The 22397-nt window shown below is 39.4% G+C and overlaps 2 protein-coding genes across 6 annotated transcripts; both read right to left on the bottom strand.

Annotated features, from left to right (window-relative positions):
* Positions 1 to 186: 186 nt before the first annotated feature.
* On the bottom strand, positions 187 to 10948 carry LOC112553947 (centriolin-like). 3 transcript variants are annotated; one of them, XM_025221474.1, is made up of 10 exons: positions 6171 to 6235; positions 5943 to 6047; positions 5653 to 5695; positions 5289 to 5393; positions 4632 to 4757; positions 2831 to 2977; positions 2411 to 2515; positions 2127 to 2168; positions 1595 to 1630; positions 187 to 1423 (listed from the first exon to the last, which is right to left on the bottom strand). In XM_025221474.1, coding segments are annotated over exons 2-9 (603 nt in total). In that variant the 5' UTR covers positions 5976 to 6047; positions 6171 to 6235; the 3' UTR covers positions 187 to 1423; positions 1595 to 1628. The 3 variants fall into 3 exon arrangements, 2 of the variants coding, with proteins under 2 accessions (XP_025077259.1, XP_025077258.1); XM_025221473.1 differs by having other exon boundaries at positions 189 to 1423; positions 1602 to 1630; XR_003097177.1 differs by lacking the exons at positions 187 to 1423; positions 1595 to 1630; positions 2127 to 2168; positions 2411 to 2515; positions 2831 to 2977 and adding exons at positions 6551 to 6637; positions 6965 to 7057; positions 7549 to 8139; positions 8435 to 8505; positions 10712 to 10948 and having other exon boundaries at positions 6171 to 6233.
* A 2281-nt stretch (positions 10949 to 13229) lies between these two features.
* LOC112554669 (myosin heavy chain, clone 203-like) lies at positions 13230 to 22091 on the bottom strand. Of its 3 annotated transcripts, none has more exons than XM_025222611.1 (17): positions 21398 to 22091; positions 20559 to 20636; positions 20025 to 20120; positions 19459 to 19551; positions 19133 to 19207; positions 18570 to 18644; positions 18017 to 18109; positions 17619 to 17705; positions 16957 to 17019; positions 16470 to 16574; positions 16013 to 16075; positions 15511 to 15615; positions 14984 to 15109; positions 14521 to 14670; positions 14068 to 14190; positions 13683 to 13728; positions 13230 to 13481 (listed from the first exon to the last, which is right to left on the bottom strand). In XM_025222611.1, the coding sequence occupies exons 2-17, from the start codon at positions 20632 to 20634 to the stop codon at positions 13469 to 13471; spliced, it is 1389 nt and encodes a 462-aa protein (XP_025078396.1). In that variant the 5' UTR covers positions 20635 to 20636; positions 21398 to 22091; the 3' UTR covers positions 13230 to 13468. The 3 variants fall into 3 exon arrangements, with proteins under 3 accessions (XP_025078396.1, XP_025078393.1, XP_025078394.1); XM_025222608.1 differs by having other exon boundaries at positions 14068 to 14193; positions 14524 to 14670; positions 21398 to 21879; XM_025222609.1 differs by lacking the exon at positions 21398 to 22091 and adding an exon at positions 21183 to 21373 and having other exon boundaries at positions 14068 to 14193; positions 14524 to 14670.
* Between the last annotated feature and the right edge of the window lie 306 nt (positions 22092 to 22397).

Raw genomic sequence — 22397 nt, 5'->3', positions numbered from 1 at the left:
TATTGAATGTAGGATAGCAGAACACCAGCAGAAACTATTATCGATGAACGGATGAGAGAGTAAGAAATCAGTGAAGCACTGAGGTAGAAAGTGGGTGAGCAGTCGGTGTTGAGATCATTAAGTGCAGAATGCTAAATGCCAAGATAAAAACAAAATAGTCTGAAATATAGTCTCAAACATTCTGAAAGCAAAATAGTCCTTTCTTTGTAAATTTATTGAATAGTGTATACACAAGGAATCATCAACAAAATTATTATTATCTTTAATGATAAGGTAAGAAAGGTAACCAAAAGTAATATAGGAGTATATAACTAACCAGCATACTAGGTAAAGTTTGTACCTACAGTACATATACTTATAAGATATAATATGTACATATACATCAGTAGGTACTAAACAAGTTATTGTCAAAGGAAGTGCAAAGAGGACTCCGTAGAATTAGTAATCTGTATATAATATATAAACATTTTTTACCTTATATACACATCAGAAAGTTTGCTCTTAAGAAGAAATCGTGTTGTATGTACAGACAATGATGTACGAGATTGTTTAACGACCAAAGCTAGAGAAGGAAGGAAATGTTTTAATCACATGTATAATAGACCCTGTGAGGCAAAGGGATAGGATGTCCTTGTCTTTCCTTCAGGTGTGTATGACTGTATAATATTGTGTTCGCCCTTCATGTGACATACATACATAAATGTCACCTTCTCCACACCTGCCTTGTGAAACACACCTGTCACAGTTGCAGGCTACACCTGCTTTGATCCCTGTACATACGAATCGTTAGTGACAGTCTGGACTAAGTCCAGTAGGTGACTACGCCTTTTTCTTTCTCCAAATACCAACACACATCACAGACAGAAGTCAATAGCATAGACATTCAAAGTATACATGGACTTGTTTATGTTGTAAGTGTTCAGCCAGCAGCAATGTGAAGTGGGCGTGTCGTGACCTCACGAGTTTGACCTCGGGCTGTGTGAAATGTTTGAAGCCGCAAATCGTTGGAAACAGGATTGTGCACTTTTACCCAGTCATTGAAATTCCTCCAACTGACGAACCGTTGACAATATTGCCTAAAGGACGCGTTCATGCATGACAAACTGTGTTTGAGATTTTTGCGCTACACAAGACCCAGTAGATGTTGTACCCAGAACATTTATTTAATTGATAAAAAATATGTTTTCTTGAGAAGACGAAGGTTCATCATAATGCGCTCACTGTCGCACAGATATTCTATTGACTCCTGTCTCACAAATATATTTTCTCCGATTTAATATTGTACATCGCCATTGGGTCCAGGTGTATCTGTCCCGCAATTGTTATTATTTCCTGCCTGTTTCGTCTGGTTCACGTCTTCTCGCTTTTTGATGTTTTCTTCTGATTATCAAATCTTGCAGTTTTCTGGTTTGTTTTTTAATTGCTGTAAACGAAAAGAAGAGCAATCTTAAACAAACATAGTGGAAGTTATATACAATGCATCCAGTTCCTTTAAAACTCTCTTTTGAGATATAAATTTCTAATTTTTTTAAGTTTAGCCAAAATTCCAGTTTTTAATGCCGATTAAGTAAAACTGACACCTACTCATATGTACCTCTTACCTTGTGATGCAAGACTTCATGCACATCTCCTAAAAGTAAAAGCAATAAAAAGTGTGTTAAAACAAAACTATTCAGTAACGGTAATTATAGTCGGTTAATCATTGACGATTTCTCGTGCACTCCACCTCACAACTGTTTTCACTCAAGTTATTTCTAAAAAGATGTAAAGCATTATATAGCTAGCACGCCTGTACAGAAGTAGACAAACGATCCGAGTTATTACAAATTTGCAAATTAAAGCAAAAAAAAAAATTATAGAAATTATTTTATTGTTTTAATTGCTTTGATTGTGTGATCTGTGCAACTAAAAGCGGTGAAAAATAATTTAATCTTACGCTGTTTACCTATTATTCTCGCATTTTCTGAAGCCCGTGTTCTTATATCAGAATCGGTAAATGTAGTTTATTTTAGAAACATATCGATGTGAAAGAGATCAGTGTCATCGCATACCCGAATATCGCAATACGGGTACGTGTTTGTGAAAATAATAAGAATGTGGTAAAACTGGGAAAAAAGAAGACTTACAGCTCTGCTGCCTTAGCTTTCCCTCCAATATGCGTATTATCTCTGAAAAACAGAAATGAAAAATACATTGACACGTCATCACACCTTTTATCTGGTAGGTGTTCTATTTTATTCCATTCTTCCGTCATTCTAAAGAAAGTCCAGCCACCTTCAGACTATCTGCCACTTGCCCAGGACGACAGGTGCTGGTAGGTCCTAAAGGGCTGACATCCTTTACTTCGAAAAACTTTTTACCTTTAAAGGGTACTTGCTGCCATTAAGAATTAATTAAAGTCAAGCCTCACTTCTGCCTTCCTCCACCTCCGTCTGGTACCGCCACACGTCCACGCTCCGGGCGCGCAGCACGCTCTCCAGGTCTTGATGCCGTGTGCTCGCAGCCTCCAGACTTTCTGACAGTCGTAAACATTTTTTTCTTCCTTATTCATTATAAGTTGTTACATATTATTACTCATAAACATTATTGTTAGCAATAGTAGTAGTCATATACCCTTGCAATCACTATCAATCAATAATCAATCTTTCTGTTCTATGTTCTTTAACTTTCTACTGAGTGGGAAATTGAGAACAGTTTGTTTTAAACATTTATTGCTAAGACCAGCAGGAAAAGTAACCCTGTGGTCGCAACCTTACAAATACAAATGAAACTGGATTGTTAAGAACTCAATTAATATTGTGATTGTTGATTTACTGGAGCGCGTTCTCACCTTGCAATTGAACAATGCTTGTGTCACGTGACTGCACGAGCTCCCATGTTTCTTGTAGCTGAGCTTCAAGGGTCTGGACGTCATGTCGACCTCTGTCGGCGTCTTCTTGGTGCATCATCGCCTCTCTCTGCATCACCTGATAGGCATCTGCAACCACGCACAGATACCTTAGATAACATCACACACACACACACACACACACAGACACAGACACAGACGACACACACACACAGACACACACAGACACACACACACACAGACACACACACACACACACACACACACAGACACACACACACAGACACACACACACACAGACACACACACACCAGACACACACACAGACACACACACACACAGACACAGACACACACACACACACACACACACACAGACACACACACACACAGACACACACACACACAGACACACACACACACACACACACACACAGACACACACACACAGACACACACACACACACACAGACACACACACAGACACACACACACACACACACAGACACACACACACACACACACACAGACACACACACACACACACACACACACACACACAGACACACACACACACACACAGACACACACACACACAGACACACACACACACACACACACACACACACACACACACCACACACACACACACACACACAGACACACACACACACACACACAGACACACACACACACACACAGACACACACACACACACAGACACACACACACACACACACAGACACACACACACAGACACACACACACACACACACACACACACAGACACACACACACACAGACACACACACACACACACAGACACACACACACACACACAGACACACACACACACACACACACACACACACAGACACACACACACACACACAGACACACACACACACACAAGACACACACACACACACACACACACACACAGACACACACACACACACACACACACACACACAGACACACACACACACACACAGACACACACACACACACACAGACACACACACACACACAGACACACACACACACACACACACACACACACAGACACACACACACACACACACACACACACACACACACACACACAGACACACACACACACACAGACACACACACACACACACACACACACACACACACACACAGACACACACACACACACACACACACACACAGACACACACACACACACAGACACACACACACACACACACACACAGACACACACACACACACAGACACACACACACACACACACACACACACAGACACACACACACACACACACACACACACACACACACACACACACACACACACACACACACACACACACACACACACACACACACACACACACACACACACACACACACACACACACACACACACACACACACACACACACACACACACACAGAGTACGTATGAAACAGAAGTTTAACAGAGCAAGAGAACGATTCCTACATACGTATTAATTAAGCTGACGATTACATAAAAGCCGAATCCTGAAGAGGCAAAGTTAAACAGTGTGTAAGCACTATAATCATGTGATATGATTGAAGGAAGAGGTCGAGACGTACAGAGAGAAAGACGGTAGACAATCCGACTAAAAACTGAGACAGATATAGAGACAAATGTGGAAGTATAGGGAGGTAAACAGAGAAGTGTGAACTGGTACAGAGAGGCAGGTATGGACATAACTATAGATTGTACAAAGATACGCTCCATACTGAAGGGCAGACAGACAGCTGAAGACCTACCTGTAAGTTGGTTGATGTAAGTACCCTGGGTGTCGGCCTGTTTCCTCACTTTCTCATATTCTGTCACAGCTTGCATCACTTGTATCTGTAGAGTTTCCTTCTCCTGCTGAAGTGCAGTCACATTGTCTGCAACGAAAGTTAATATTTTAAAGCGCATTTGTCTTTTATCAATGGTCTGATAATCTTTCGGCTCAGAGAATTATCAGTAGTTGACTGTGATTATGGTAAGACATATCAAACGGACATCCCGTCTTTACCTGCAAACTTTTCTTTTTCTTTTTCTCTACTACCCAATTTCTACATGGGCAAGTGGAAGTTTCCTTCACAGACCTAGAAAACTTGGATTCCATTTTAAACGGAAGAAATCAGAAGTTAGGCTTTCTCAATCTTTCAGCACCAATACTTCTTCTATATCTTTTCTATATCTATATATTTAAAACAGGTGTTATAAAGTATCAGTACCTTTGAAAAGCAGAAAATGCTTGCGTCACATGTATCTAGATATACATTCTACTGATCATGTCAGTTTTTTTTAAATATTCAAGTTATATATGCCCAGACACGAACAAGAAATTCAAAACAATTGTTTAAACTTTCGGTTTTAGTTCTGAAACATATCAAAGGACACATGTTGCTACATAATTATTGTAAAATTACTTTCTAAGGCTGTCTTTTGATCTTCAAGAAAGCGCAAGTGTCCACGAAGTTCGTCCTCGGTCTGTTGGAGCTGTGTCACGTGGAGACCGAGTTTAACCGCCACAGCTAGGGTGGAAACAGTTCTTGTTGTTATAGAACTCCACAAAAATGTTATAGATTGGAACTTTTGATAAGAGCATGCGTACATACTAACAAATAAGTAAACGCAATACATTCTGACTTACACTCACACTACTTTCACGCGCACACAAACACATATCCAGAACACAAACACAACACATCGCTCACATTGCACACCGCAAACAAATATTGAAAGACAGCTTGTAAGATATTTAAGCTTTTCAATTTTGAAACATCTACTAACCTTGATATTTTAGAAGCTGACGTTGAAGTTTGTCGATTTTCGTCTGAAACAGAAATATTTATCTCTCTGTACTTTCCCTTTTGCTTTCTAGTATTCTCCGCTTTCCAGTTTCTGTTCATCTACTGGACACCCAGCGCCTACCTATCACCAACACATACATTCATGTCAATGGTGAGCTGAACACATCATTGTGTCTCTGACAACATTTCAAGTCACTCAAGTCCAGTGAGGACACCAACACACAGGACTGATGGCAACAATCTAACTGTTGGTCTCTGGAGTCCACTTACTTTGCTTCTCTTCTTTTTGCTTGAGGAGCTCATCGTTTTCTTTGTCACGCGTCTCAACTTTTGATTGCAAGATTTCAAGCTTTTGGCTGAGCTCTTCTACCTGTCCTGAGCAAAGAAAGGAAATTGGTGGAACATCCATGGCAAAGAAAAGCTGGGATGCTGAGCCATATCACTATGAAGGAATGAAGGAATTATCCATAGAACTCCAGGAAAGTGTCGGGTACTTACTTGTCTTAGCCGCTATCTCAGTCACATTTTTACTCCTCTCGGTCTCAGCTTGTTTCCTAGAGTCTGAAAAAGTAGCCATTATTTTATGTCTCAGCTTCTGTTTGGTTTTAAGGAAGCTGTATAGTGTCAATATATAGTGTATAGTCTCTATACGTAAAGTGTGTAGCGTCTATACGTGTAGTGTATCGTTATTTATGTCTTTATTTGTAAATATGTGACTACAATAAGTCATCGTGGATGTGTGGACTCGTGTGTGTACCTGTCTGTTTTTTCTGGGTAAGTTTTGTGCACTCGTCTGTATGTGTGTTGATCTACGTGCATGTGTGTGTCTGTGTGTGTCTGTGTGTGTCTGTGTGTGTAAACAAAATGTACGAACTCACCTTCTAAAGCTCGTTTCAAAAAAATATTCCTGTCGAGCGTGTAGTCGAGGTTACTCTTCATCCGTTTTTCGTTTTTACGGCTGACACCTGAAAGACCCCATAGGTATACAGCTGTGTGTATGTTCAGTAAGGCAAATTTGCAGTGTATTTACTTACATCTCACCGAGTTACGAACTAAACAGAATCCTGAATGTTGACGAGCATGTTTCTGCTGTACTCGATGGAGATCATCGGTAAAGAAATGGGATTAGGGGAGGGCATCACAGACAAGGGCGTGGATAGATGATGGGTCTGAAGGACGGACAGGTGTATGGTGACAGGATTGTCACTTGTTGTGAACAAATACAACCTATCAGGGAGGTTGAAAGGGCTTAATAACAATTACAACCTGACTACCAGAGCTACAGGACTCACCCAGGGCTCTATAGTGAGCTTGAGCGGTCGCTTTCCAGAGCAGGAGACACTTGCCCAGTCGTTTGTTGTTTTCATGAATGTTGTCCTCACTGGCTGAATATATATATAGGAAAAGTTATCATAAAAAGACAAATGTTGACTATCAGTCATGGTTGTATCACAAATCCCTCAAAATTGAGATTTTAGCCGTCTGTACATTTATTGGTTCAAGATTTATTCCAAACAAGTTTCACTCCCTCTGTGAAATATCGCTTTGGACACAGTCGCCTCGCCTTCTCTTGGACATGAGAACAAAATGTTGCCACTAATACCGTACTTTGCCTCGTAACAGTCATAAATCGAGCGAACAAGCAGGTAAAGAAAGAGAATTTCATAATATCCATGCTTTTTCAACCTTTTCGTTTCAGATAAACTATCAAGCAGATAACATTTGCACCTGTCTGCATTTGCAAGTGATCTCATAAACAAGATCTTCACCATCTTCATAAAAAAGATTATCGATAAGATAAAACGAAGAGAAGTAATTTTATTCCGTTGGGATAATTTTATATTTTGTGAAAAAATAGGGGTCATGCTACTATTACCTTCTGTCTCCTCTGGCGGTTGTTGATTTTCTTGTTGATCATTTTGTTGATGCTCTTGTTTATCTTTTTGTTGATGCTCTTGTTTATCTTTTTGTTGATGCTCTTGTTGATCGTTTGGTTGCTGCCCTTGTTTATCTTTTTGTTGCTGCCTTTGTTGATCGTTTTGTTGCTGCTCTTGTTTATCTTTTTGCTGTTGCCTTTGTTGATCGTTTGGTTGCTGCTCTTGTTTATCTTTTTGTTGCTGCCTTTCTTGATCGTTTGGTTGCTGCTCTTGTTTATCTTTTTGTTGTTGCCTTTGTTGATCGTTTTGTTGCTGTCTTTGTTGATCGTTTGGTTGCTGCTCTTGTTTATCTTTTTGTTGCTGCTCTTGTTTATCTTTTTGTTGCTGCTCTTGTTTATCTTTTTGTTGCTGCCTTTGTTGATCGTTTTGTTGCTGCTCTTGTTTATCTTTTTGTTGTTGCCTTTGTTGATCGTTTGGTTGCTGCCCTTGTTTATCTTTTAGTTGCTGCCTTTGTTGATCATTTTGTTGTTGCTGTTTTTGAATCTGTTGCGGGGTCGAATTCTGAGATTTAGGGGTATCACTTGCTTGATCTGAAAAACAGTACCAAGAAATCCACCATCAAGCCTTTTTATATTCAGTTTCTCCCTACCTTGTGGCAACAGCAGACCTTTCCCACTGGAATTTTACTACTAATATCAGTTTGAAGGGCAGGCTACATGTGCAACCCTGAGTTAAATTACCAGCGAGAGAGAAATCAGGATACACGAATACTGGAGACACCACGACCGATATTTCTCTCTTAGTAGAAAATGTACTTCACTTCTATGGACATTATTTTCTGATAAAGGAAGCCAACACTTTTACATACACCACTGCTTATCTTACTCTTGTTTAGATCTGTCTTCTGAGTTGTGTCCTGTCTCCTTTTTTCACCATTCATTTTTAACAGTCGATATCTGGTGACAAAGACACAAAAAAAATGTACTGGACGGACACTCTCTCTCACACACACAGCTCCTACTTTATCTTTCTTTCGTTCTTCCTTATATTTTTAACATCTCGCAAACATAATAATTTCTTTCTTAACGAAACAGATAATGATAACAATTTCGAGTATGGTCATTGCCACACCACAATTGGGTGGAATGGGAAGTTGCAGTAAGGACAGCTCTCTTAATTTCAAAAAAAAACTTGAGGTCGTTTATTGAAGTCTGCTACAATCAAACTGTTAGGAACAGGGTCGGGGTGCCACCCTTGTCTGTTGGGAGGCAGGGATCGTCTGCCTTAACTCAGCACTTGTTGGAATGAATGGAAGTGGGTACGTTTTAAGAAAATCATGCATGAGTGAACACAAGGTTCACCGAACCCCTGTAGTTGGAGGAAAAACTGAGTTTGATTATTACCACACCAGTCGTCGAAGAATAGAGATGCTGTAGCGAATTTCTGAGTGAAAGAGGAATCGGAAGAATTTCTTGCCTAGTCAAGATATGAGACAAGTTACTTTTATTGCTTTGGCCATCTTTATAACGGTTAGAGAATGGTGTGAAAACTAAATAATTTTTGGAAGTCATGATGATGGAAAGAGTTATTGGTGGTTTTTGTGTCACAATAGTAGTAAAAATTCAATGTTCATAGCCAAGTACGGATTTCAGGAATTACCTAGGGGAAGGAAGGATGAATTGAAGTGTATTGTCGGCAGTCAGGTGTGTCTGCCTAGTCAGCCCCTGCTGTTCAGGAGTCAGCAAGTGTATCATCGTCAGCCAGGTGTATCAGCTTACTCGACACTCGTTGGGGTACGAACACGGTATCGCGTCATCCGGGTATGTTGGCCTCGTCAACGCCAGCGGCCCCAGTGTTTTTCAAGGGAGATTGTTCAAGGAAGTAAAAATGTGTATGTGTGTGTGTGTTAGTGTGAACGTTCCTGGACTTCACCGACTGTAACTGAGAAATTTTGGAACTACTGAAGTAATATTTGTTTATTTAGATTGAACGACGGAGAGGTTGAGAGTCGTCCATGACATTGACGGGCTATTTATGGTTTGCAGTATTGATTTGACATGTATTGATTTCAGTTATGTAAAAGTTGTTGCCGTACCTTACAACAAATACAAGCTCCTGCATAATAACAATAGTAGTGGAAGTGCACCTACAGATCTTTGTAATCTGTTGTCAGAAAGGACAGGTGTGGCACGCAGTGTCTTGTCTGTGACTTGTGTCCCCAACACAAACATGACTCGTACTCATGGACATCGGCACTTTACCTGTGGGTGTGAGTGCCTTATCTTGGATAGGAAACTAGATGATGTAGTTATCCTGACAGAAAAGCTAGTCCTGACTTGTGAACCAGTAAATTGTGAAAGTTATCTGACTGTAATAGTGGTATGGTAACAGGAGAAACTGTCCTAAGAGACAGTCTCACAGAGATTTACAATTGAATTGAGAATAAAACAAGGAAGCAAAAAGCTTATAAAAGTTGAATCCATATGCTCTGACCAAATTTTTCTCGATCACTTTTTAGACGACAAAAATATTTTCACTTTGGAAACGACAAAAAACAAACAAACGAAGGACTTCGTTTAGATTGCCATATTCAGTTTTTAGTGGTGTGCGCTATTCTCAAATATTTATTCGAAAAAAGCTATGTACTAAGCTTTAATATAGTCCTATATCAGGCCACTTTATTTGTTAGGTTTAGAAAATTTTAGTGTTCGCTTCTATCGAACTTAATCGCGATCTCTGCGTGACAACATTATTGGAAAGGTCTTCTCCGAAAAGCCAATGACTGGTAAAACTATTTTCAAAGGTCTCTACTGAATCTATGAATACCATGTTGAAGCTGATACCTGCAGGTAGTCCATTACCTAGGTCAGGTAGGCTCACGGTCTGGGTAAACGTGTTCACACGCACGAACCCAGCGGACTTACCTGTAACAATGGCGAGTTGCCAAGAAACAGTTGAGGTCTCACGACGAGTATTGAACTCGACCTCTACAGACCCATAGGCAACACTTCTTGGGCATTGAATAACCAAACGCGTGCAGGTGTGTTTGTTGGTGTGTGTGTACGTGTTGTTGTGTGTGCACATATGTGTCAGAGCAAACCTGTATGATGTAAAGACTGTTGCTACTGCATGTACACCAAGAAAAGATTAAAGTTTACTCACCAGAGAGGCAACACTCTGTATGACAGATTACTTTCGCTAAACACTCATCGTATAGAAATTTTTCACTCTGACGACAATCGTTCTTTGTAAAAACCGAAATCGAAAGTGAACGACAACGACTACACACGTGACCTCCCTAACAACGCCGACAACCACTGCGGACGTGCCAACTCGGTAACATCTGTAACAAGACCTGAGTAACATGATCGTACAGACAAGTATGTGCGTGTATTCAGGTGTCAGTGAGTGGAGCTACACACAGGTGTACATGTGGGTGGGTCATGACCTGAGCCTGTCTCAACACTTCCTCAACGTTTGGCAATATTTATAACCTGCACATAACAAACCCGGGTCCGATAGCGGGGTGTGGTTGGGGCTCTATGCTCTACTGGGGGCGAAAAGGAACAAGAAGAAGAAGCACATAACAAAAAAGAGGAAAATTAAAAAGTGTTTGTTTAATCACTTTCCCCAGCACTGAGCTCGAAGAGTTTCACATACACACGTGAACACAGAATATTGTACAGGAGCACAGAGAAATCACACACACACACACATCATGACACACAGTAAGGTGTGCATGCACAACCCCATACACATATACACGCACACATAAACAGTACTAGACGAAAACACAGATAAACCACATATACACAAAGTACTAGGGGTGGTTTTTTGTTGTTGTTGTCCTGTTTTTGTGCTTGTTTACATACAGTGTAGGGCCATTAAGCCACGTTGTCAGAACACCTATCTGCTCACATTTTGACAGAAAAAAGTACAAAGTTGTAAAATTTTAATCCAGTTTATTAATTTAAAATGAAAAGTATATTTACAAATATAAACAAGGCATCCTTAGTAAGTCGGCATCACCTAAACTCTCACACGATAGTTTTCCACTTATTTGAGTATATAAGTCAAGTGTTAGTCTCTGTACATAACTGTGTTATAATGACACGTTAATTGCACTTTATTACTGACAAGCAAAACAACTTTAGGCTAAAATGAAACCACGAGGATAATTACTATTATTAATAATTATTATTAATAGCGACATTGTTGAGATTGTTGTATATATCATAACATTGTGTATGGAGTACTTGGTGTCAGAAGCAAGCCTTGAAAAGGACAAATGTGTGAATTTGTGCTAGAAACACAAGTTTTGACTACAAGCTGATTAGTTTATTAAGGCTCTCATTCCTAGCTGACAGGCACATGTCTTATCCATTTTTAAACCCTCAGTCTCACATCCTTTTATAGAAGGATGCCCTCTGGATCGCAGCCACGTGCATTTCTGTACTGGGGTTGCTTTAATGTATGATGATAATGTTATTGTGGCATATTATATGTTAGCTTACCAAAAGGTTACAAATCAAGGTACAGAAATATATCTCTTGTATATGCTGATTAAAAAAAAAAAAGTTCCTCGTCCCACTAACCACACTGTAACAACGCTGGCGTTTTCAGACATGACTGACGTTTAAAAGGTAGACATCAGTGAAGATGGACAAAACCGAACGGGTAAATTAATTTGTATACCTGCCATGCACCCACATCCCGAGTCACAGCTGCTGTTGTCAAGGTGTCACACTGACGAAAGTGTTGAAACTTTTGTACCAACTAATCCTAGCTTTGCATTATGTCCTTTGCTATCACTCCCTGAGACTTTTCTTTCTCAACCCTACTTACATGGAAACCAAAAAAGTGTAAATCATTTGGTCGGTCACACCCCGAACTTGTATTACTGAACTGCTGGCAGACGATTTTTCCAGTTAACTACAGTCAAATCTCCCTACTATGCCACCCCGCTACTATGCCACTCTCGGTATTATGCCACTTTTGCTCGGTCCCGACTATAAATTCAATGTAAAAAAAAAAATTTACTATGCCACCCCTACTCTCGCTACTATGCCACTTTTTTGTGATTGTTAAAAGACACAAGTTGTGAAATTCCGCGCAGTGCTCGATTACTATACTGTATGGTAGTGTGGGACATCGCAGTTAGGTGGATGGAACATAGCACGCACACAGGGAGGGTGGAGGCTGGCGATAGGGGGTGATGGTCGCTGGCCGGGTGACAGCCACGTGACAGAGGGAAGGTGTGAGGGAGCCGACTAGCGACAGGATGCAGGTGCGCGGATGTGGTTGGGAGGGGTGGAGGATGAAGAGGTGAGGGGGAGAATGAGAGGAGACAGCTAGCGAAGCCGACGATTCTTGAGAGCTTTGGACCAGACCTGGGCAAAGGCCTCCTGTCTCTGACCGGCCCGCCCGCCAGTATATATACTATACATACAGTATTAGGTAAAACTGAGTTAACTATATTAGTCCGGCCCTCTAAAACCATCCCAATTTCTCATGCGGCCCCTTGGGAAAATTAATTGCCCACCCCTGCTTTGGACTGACGGGTAACTTGAACAAATAAAGCCGTTTTTACGAACCCTCTCTACTATGCCACTCTCGCTACTATGCCACTTTTGCTCGGTCCCAGTAGGTGGCATAGTAGGGAGATTTGACTGTACTAAAACGAGGCAGGTGCGTACAAAACTTCCGGTTTAGTAACATTCATTGTTTACGCTCGCCGAGACTAACAGTGGAGAACTTGGCAAGAGGCAAAACGTTGGTCTCGGCAGTCCACCTGTACACGTCCGTTGTTACACAGATACGTTTTTACAGGTCGCCAACTTTTACATTTATTCTCATCCTTTTAGCTTGTTTTTTCTTGTCCTCAAATTCTCTAGCTTGCCGGCCATTCTGAGAATGTTGTTAGTTCCTATTTCTGCAAATGAAAAAAATTAAGAAAACTGATTCGAGTACATAAGGAACCATTATAGTATTTACGATGCAGAGGGGATTAAAACACATTGTAGTGTATTATTACAAATCTCCTCTAAGGTAACTTTTAAAAGTCTCTAATTTTAAATAAGAATATAATCCACTGTTTATTTACATTGTATTTGAATCTGTTTAAAACACTTACTGGAAATGACCTCTTGACCTCTGCTGCAAGGTTGCACACAGGTCTCCTGAATAAAACCAGCGAAGTAGATATAAATCATCACTGTCACCATGCCATGAAGACTTTAAGATTTATCACAAGAGTAGCAGGACATAAATATTTCATTGCGAGACAGACAGACTTGTGAGGTTGTGAGCTATCAAGCTGTGAGGTTGACTTGTCTGATGCAAACGATACAAACAAAACGGTTTCTCAATCACCAGCTGGAAACTTTCACTGTCAGGTCGTTTGACTGTAAATTCTGACCTGTGCTCCCGACATCACTAGAATATTTAAAAGGAAGCTAGTTTTCGAGAGTATCTCTTACACTAACACCAAGTCCTATAATCTGTTTCACAGAACTTACGTCTCAATCTGTCCACTTCTAACTTGTTTAGCCGAACTTCTTCCACCTTCTGGTGAAGTGTGGTCTCCAGATGTCTAGCTTTCTCCGAAATGTCCCGACAACTCCTTTCTGATTGTTCTAGCTCGCCTGCATAGAGAGAGGATAACTCTGATTATAATTCTAAAGAGGTGGACCTCCTTTTTTTATTAAAACAGAAAGATTTTTTTCCTAAGATGCATATAATTGAGATAAAAAATAAAGTAGATAAAAAGAACCTCAAAACGATACAGATACAAACTTAAATGAAACCAAAAACACCCCCAAAAATTTGATAATCGTCATTTTACTGTTAACTGAATAGTCATCCATATACAATTTTGCCATTAATTGCACATTGCCCAGAAGAAAGAATCCCAGTTAAATAGAGTCTTAGTTTTAGTTATCTTAGTTTTAGCTATGAAGTTTCTCCCTGCTCACCCTGCTTAGCGGCTAATGATTGCCGTAGTCCTGTGATTGTTGTCTCTGCCAGCGCGGCGTTGTTCTGGAGACGAGCGATGTCCAGTGTGGCTGTCTGCAGCTTTTCATTCCGAGACAAATCCTGCTCCTCCAGTCGATCCAGTTGGTCTAATGGAGACACAACAATTACAAGTATTTTGATTTTTCTGACTGCTTGTCTTTCTCCAGTATCACTCTGTCAAGTCAATCATGGATAGTCAGAGACTGGTAGAATGCTGGCGTTGGAGTAAACCGTTATGGGGTCAAAGGACACATAGTGTTTGGTATGGTAGCGAAGTGATGACCTACACATATAATTAATCTCTGTTACAGTACTAGAATGTCTAATCTATTTGTCCTTCTGTCTGCCCTTACGATCAACTCTGTCTGTTAGTCACTTTGCTAACTACATCTTGAAGATGAAATAAATCTAGTGGTTGACCTTGCATCTCCCGAAGACGAATGTCCTTGACCTCCACCTCTTTTCTCAGTTCCGTCACCGCGGTTTCCGCCACAGTCAGCTGCATCTGGATTCTGACACAGTCTTCTCCTGCCTTCACCATGTGCTCTACAATGAATGAAAGAGGAAATAACTATGCCATCATGTGTTGTTATTTGTATAATGAGAGCACAGTGCAAATTCAACAACTTCTGAGATTGATGTCACTATGTGTTTATTGACAGGGGGAGGCGATGGAGGACTAATGACTTTCAATTTTGATCTTTGTTGCTTATTAAACTCTCATTCATCCACAGGTCCTCAGGGTTCAGTTTGATCGCTAATCCTCTCTTATTCTAAATCTCGTCTATTGTTTGTAATATAGTCTTTTACCCTCAAGAAGGCGCTGTAACACAAACTAATATTCATTTTATATTCATGCTACATTTTTAGGCATTTAATAAACTGAAGTTTATTAACCACCTGCAAATCTGTCTTAAACAGTCCTATACATTAAACACGCAGTTTACCTGTTGCCGACTGCTTTTGTACCTCCAGGATATTTAGCTGCATCTGAATCTTCTCTGCTTCCTGTTGGTAGGCAGCGGTAAGTTGTTTGTCCACTTCTGCCGCAGCTAAATAAACAGTGGGATGCTTTGATTGAAAGCAGCATGTGGAATTCAGCTTAAAACATCTTGTTTATAAAATAAAATCTTCTGAAACCTAATTCAAGATCAGCACTTAGAAACACTTTTTTCTGAAAAGATTTTTGACATTTAAAATGTTTCTACTTCAGCTGCCCTTAATCTCTAGGTAAATCAAGTTAATTAGCGCTCTCTCTATGTTGTTAAGCAAATGTTAAAATTAGTTATAGTAATGGTTAAGAATCTTTATTATAGCCATTGTAAAAGTCATGGAAACAGTAAAACAGTTTTCTCTAGATGACGAATGTATATATATAATCATGCATCACTAGGGATGTAACTCACAAACACCAGGTAACCCAGGCAAGTAAAGTGCAACTCGGTTTACCTGTCAAGATGTCGTTCTGTCTGACCAATTCTTGCCTCTCTTCTTCCAGCTCTCGTTTTGTGTCTGTGTGGTGGGACAGAACTTGAATAACAACGTTGGTTTATATTGATAAATTATTTATTTCACAATTGCGAAACCCACTGAAACAGGGGAAGAGTAAAATTCTACACTACATGCATGCATTTGTACCTGTAACGTGTGTACATGTCCATGTCCATGTTCTCTCTCTCTCTCGTTGTCCAGTGTTTACTCTTGCACCTCAAAAGGAAGCACCATGGCAACAGTGTTCAAATAGTTATAAACACTACTCTATAACATGTTCAGATCATTATCTATAGCTGCTTTTGTGGCGCTAGTGCAAGAAAAGTTTGGCTAGAACTCGTTTTCTGACAGAAAAGTTACAAGAAAAGTGATAGACATCAATGAATGTATGTGCCACTAGGTGTCAGCGACTTACTTTCCAGACTTTCATTGTCTCTCTTTACTGATGACAATTCTTGTTCCAGTTTGGTACATTTGGATTCGCTTTTCACAAGTCGTTGTTCGAGTCCTTTTCTTTGTTCTTGAAAAGAAAGATAGGAATGATATTAAATGTCTAGTGTTAAACACGAGACTGTTAGAATTATCCTGTTAATAAATGTAATTAAATGACTGCTTTACCTTATATTTACATGTCATGCTCTTTTTTCTATTTCTGAGTTCTGTGTATGTATATATGGTCTATTTGTGCATTATAAATGAAAATTTCACAAAAATAATAAAATGAAATGGCGAGTAGTATTTATTGAGGGATCATAGGAGAGATGTTAAACTGTGATAGTTTGAATGAATATGTTTTCCAATCAAGATTCATGGCATCATCTTATTACTTAAATTTTAAAATAATCAAAGCAAAAATTCAAAACAAAATTCAACAATAAAGGCGAACGAAACTGTTTACATACCCTCTAAACGCCCTCTTTCCATATTCAGAGCAATTTTCTTTTCGTTTGCTTGATTTATAGCGTCTATAATTGTTGAAAAAGATAAAAAAATATATGATACACAAGAAGGGAATTTTTATACAATATTAATTGCTTATCAAGTCATCACAAAACACACAAAGACACGATGAGCAAACGTGAAGTCTCTGTCTCCCTACCCTACACGTGTTCCTCCCTCTATTTTCTGGACCCTCCCTCACACTTCCCTCCCGAATCGCCCTCTCCGCTACCTTTTTCAAATGTTATTTTGATATGCATATTTGTGATAGTTATGAAAGATTGCTTTTAAGTAATCATTGTTAAGAAATAAATTTGTTTGTCTACCCTAGACATGGAGGGGCTACGTGTAACTCACTGTCACGAGATAATAAATCATTCTGTATGTTTAAGTATTATAATCATCTGATGAATTTTCCTTTAAAGTGGCGCTGGGCGGGAGAAACTGAATGAAAGTCTTCACGATTTTTGGATTAACTGAGAATTTAGAGAAGATTACCATTAAATAAATGACATAATGGCGTACGCCATAAAGAAAAAACAGCTCGAGCTCTTTGCTAATATTTGCTACCCTCCCCAACACGCACGCACACACACACACAAACACACATACACACACACCATACCTGAGCGTTGAATGCTCAGTTGTTCGTTCGTTCTCTTAGTGTCCTCCAGCTCCCTCATTGCTTCTGTATAGTCTTCTTCTCGTTTTGCTGTAAGAGCGATAAGAAGAAAAGTGCGAAGTACAATTTCATTTAGTCAAGCTTCGCAATGCTGTATTCTTGGGTAACCTTAGATTTATATTACATACACATAATTATGTCCAGGAAAACTAGAAACTAATCTATTATGTTTCAATTGTAAATATTCCGCTGAAAGTGGAAAAATTACCAAACCATGCACACCACAGAGTAGAAGGTAAGATTACAACTGACCTAATATGTTGATCAACGACAAGCTAGATTCTTAATTACTAATTTTGATCCAATCAGATAAAAGGTAAAATAATTATAGTAATTAATACCAAGTTCATTCGATCTGATCCAGAAAAGGGCTTTCCACAGCAAGCCTCTCACTTCGAGCAGCGCCGCTCGCTTTCGCAATTTAAGTGATGTATCTGAAAGTAAGATTTCTCTACAAATATGGGAAATATGTGTGTGTGTGTGTGCAGTGTGTGTGTGTGTGTGTTCAGTGTGTGTGTGTGTATGTGCAGTGTGTGTGTGTGTGGAGTGTGGGGGTCTTTTGTCCATCCCGTGAGTGTGTAAGTCAGGTTTGTATATAAGTATAACAAAATATTTGCTTATTTAGAGAACAAGTTATTCTATATCATGTTAGAAAGAAATCCTGTACTGTGATATAATAATTCAGTCGTCATGACTTACAAGCAACATTCAATGTCTATGACACAGTCTATCGTTGGTAGTATCGACTGGAAAGGAAGCGATAGTCGCACGAAAAATCATTTTACAAGCTAGCGTTTGAAAGAAAAATGTCCAAAAAAAACATTGGAGAAACATTAAACCCTGACGTTTGGATCCTCCAGAGTAATGCCCCTCTTCCTCCACCTTTGATCTCACCTTTCTCCTCTTTGATATCTTCTTCCAGCTTCTGAGTTCTCTTAGACTGTACTTCCCGTTCTTTTGTGGCTTTTTCTGAAAGAAAAGCAAAAATTACACTGTTAGTATCGTTAGTATTGTGTGATGTTATGTTAGGATCCTTTCAGTTTTGTAATAACCAGAGCAGGATGTATTGTATGCAAATTTCTTTCACGTGTTGTGTAATAATGTCGTCATACCTTGCGTGTTGTCTTAGTAATGTCGTCATGCCTTTCGAATTGTCTAAGAAATGTCGTCATACCTTGCTTATCGTCTTCGCGATGTCGTCATACACTTGCGTGTTATCTAAGCAATGTCGTCATACCTTGCGTATTGTCTTCGCGATGTCGTCATACACTTGCGTGCTGTATTCATTCACACTGTCGTCATTCGTTTCTCGATTTCATTGTAATCTTGCTCTATTTAGCTTCTGTGGTGTTCTTTCAAGGTATTTGCGTTCTCTCAAAGTATAAGCATGCATTTGTGTTTGTAAACCTTTGATGGCACACATATGCTTGCAATCTCCTCATTATTTTCACACTTACTTTTCTCTTCGTCAAGATCCTTTGTCAGCTTCTCATTTTGTGCAGTTAACTCCTTCACATTGGCAAGAGCGGTTTCTGGAAATATAAAGTGGTGCCTTCAGCAAATATATTTAAAGTTTTCAGTGGTGAAACAATTAACTATAGATATTAATGTTATAGTTACAAAACATTTTATATACATATATCATAGGGAAAGCTTATTTATCATTCACTGTGCAAACACACAACGCAAAAGATCATCTAATCATCTCTTAACTTCCAGAAAGGCAGACATAGACACAAAATTCGACATATTAGAAATAAATTGCTGTAAATAAATACTCTACCTTTTCCCTTAAGTTCATGTTTATGTTTTTCCTGCAGGTCAGCTAAAGCGATTTTCTTTTCATTAAGTTCTTTCTCACAATTTCCAAATTTGCCTAAGAAAGATAAATAAATGAACAAGTTAAATACAGTTATTTAAAATGTCTGGGTATAAATGAATGTCATTATAGAGATGCGAATATTTTCAGACTCAAAAGAAAGTATGTTGTGTTAGAAAAGAACTGTGATGATTGGAGAATATTTCTTGCGATTAACTAATCACATGACACACTATGTTATAATGATGCTGAGCACTGTACAAAGTTTAGGTCCTTAGTATTACAAATGTTTGTTGTGGTGACTTCAGTGAGCAGAACTTGCTTCAAATAGTGTTAACTAAAATTAAGGTAAATATCGCCATCAACAGACTATTGCCCTATCGCGCTACGTCACAGTATTTTAACAGATGTCTCTATGTTTTAGAATTACAATTTTACTTGTATAAACAGCTTATATAAATAAGCACGTTACTTTGTAGTTCATAGAAATAAACACAATAAGGTGTAGCTCAACGAAATAAATACATTACTTTGTAGTTCGGCGAGTTGTTTGTCCTTCTCTTTTATCGTACTAGCCTTCTCCTGGTTTTGTTTCTCGAGTTCCTTGCACTTTTGCAGTCTTTTCCCTAAAATAAATAAATAAACTTTCGTAAACATAGTACCGTAATCGTCTTTGTTTCTTTTTTATCATTTCTATTTTACTTAACGCATTTTTTAATATTTAATTTTAATATACCCAAAATAAAGTATATTGTAAATCCGAAACAATGATAACACGCGAAAAACGTAAGCATAAAATATCCTCTGATAAGGAAGCAGTTACTTTAGGAAGAAGCTATAAACACGACGAGGACGACGACGATGACGACGACGACGACGACGACGACGACGACGATGACGATGATGGCTGTTGAAGCTTTTTCCACCAATAAGATGAACTCAAAGTGCTTTACACAAAGATCACCACACACACATATACATAATAATTGCTAACATCATACAGTTATCAATTCTGTAATCAACAAGTTTACAAACACTATAAACACGTAAGGACTTGAGCTCACACTCGTCGTTGGTTTTAAGGCTTTTAGCAAAAGCTTCCAAAGCTGCTGGCAAGTCGTTTAGTTGTCCGTGATCCATTCCTAAAAATATAAATATTGTGAGGTGAAATCATCATTTTTTATCATGTACATTGTGCACAATTTTGCAAGAATATATTCATCTATAAATAGTAGAGTGTTTAGAACTTTACACATATATATAAATGCGAGATACATATATATATATTAGAGAGAAATACAAAGAGAGGTGGAAGGTTGCACTTTTTAACTTTGTTCTTTGTTAAATGTGTTTAGATCACTAATGACTCATTGTCCTATTTACTATTCGCTTGCTTCATTGTATGGTGGTTAGTGGTTTAAGCAGAGCCAGTTAGTGTATCTATATATTAACTTCCCTTTACACCTTCAAGAACCTCTTGAAATACTAATGTTTACACGTTCAGCATAGTTTACTACCATCAGAGTGACGTATTTTTATACTGTAAATTTATCACAATATCACAACAAAGCAGGCGGCCATGTAAAAATGTGGCGCCTGAGAGGAGATCTGAACTCAGGACACCCAAACCTCGCTGTACTGGTGACAGACATTAACCGTTGCGCCATCAGGCCCGCGGAGCATCATACCTTTTCAAAAAGAGTTATGAACACGTACTCTCCTGTTCTGAACACATTAGCTAGCCATTGTGATATTCTCTAGCCTGAGACTGTCACCGGGTCACAGAGGAAGATCAATGAACTGCAAAACGTCAGTACAGCGTCAGCAGGCAGAGGTGGTAGGTCGATATCCACACCTGAATAATTAATTACTGCAAGTGAGGTCTCGGGTAGAAGCTACTTACCGACACAAGGCTTGTACACTGTACATCCACGTACACCATTAACGTACACCGTGTCGTTGTGTCGTCTGTCGAACCGAAAGTAGAAATCGTGCGGACTTCGCTCGTCAGACCTACTTTCTCTTGCCCAGACCTGCCTGTGACGTCACCAGGTCACGCTGACCCCGGGGTGAGGTTGACGCATTGGCCTAGTTGTCAGCCGCCGGGTGGAGAGTTCACGTCCGCGTGTAGCAGAAATCGTTTTGTGTAGATGCGGTAAGTGTCAACAAAAAAATATGACCCTCATTAAATATTGCTCTTCGAAACGGAAGACATTTCTGAAAATAAGTGCATGTAGATGAACGGTAAGATGGTGGGTCATTATGAATGGTGTATGTGACTAAATATTGTGGATAGAATACACTAATAATTTCAAATAAACTGACCTGTGGATGTAATTGTAGTGTGTTGTTGTACAACGGTTAGCGCCTGTCATTGATACAGTGAGGGTTGGTTGTTCTGGGTTCCCCTCTCGTCTCAGGCACGCTGTTTTTTTTCTGTTTTTTGTTTGTTTGTTTTATTTGTCGGCGTGTGACATCTGTTTACAGGGCTGGCAGCCTTGCATGGATATAGCATTAGTTACTGACTCAGCTTAAAACACAAATTTCTCCCTTCACCCTACGATGGGTTGCATGCGATGTACTAAGTCTTACTTAACTTTAATCCCAAGTGTTTCTTTTACAACCATCACCAATGGCTGGTGTCCATGTGAAATCTTGAAAAAGACAAACATGAATGGTTTGCGGCTTTTTTTCAGATATAAGGAGATATACACGATATAAGACTAAGCTGTAAATTTCAGCCTCCAAGACCCATCCGCTAATTATCTGCTACAATTTGCCGTGTGCGGACGTTTTGCCGACGGACGTTTCGGAGTCGGACATTTTGCCGACCGGCGTTTCGCCGCATTATGTCAGAGAGAGAGAGCTTACTTACTTCTCAAAGAATGAAAGTAACTACTAGA

This window comes from Pomacea canaliculata, linkage group LG13 (genome assembly GCF_003073045.1).
Source record: "Pomacea canaliculata isolate SZHN2017 linkage group LG13, ASM307304v1, whole genome shotgun sequence".
Classification (NCBI taxonomy): domain Eukaryota; kingdom Metazoa; phylum Mollusca; class Gastropoda; order Architaenioglossa; family Ampullariidae; genus Pomacea; species Pomacea canaliculata.
The sequence above is the reverse complement of the archived record's forward strand: the minus strand, read 5'-3'. Positions and strand labels throughout refer to the sequence as shown.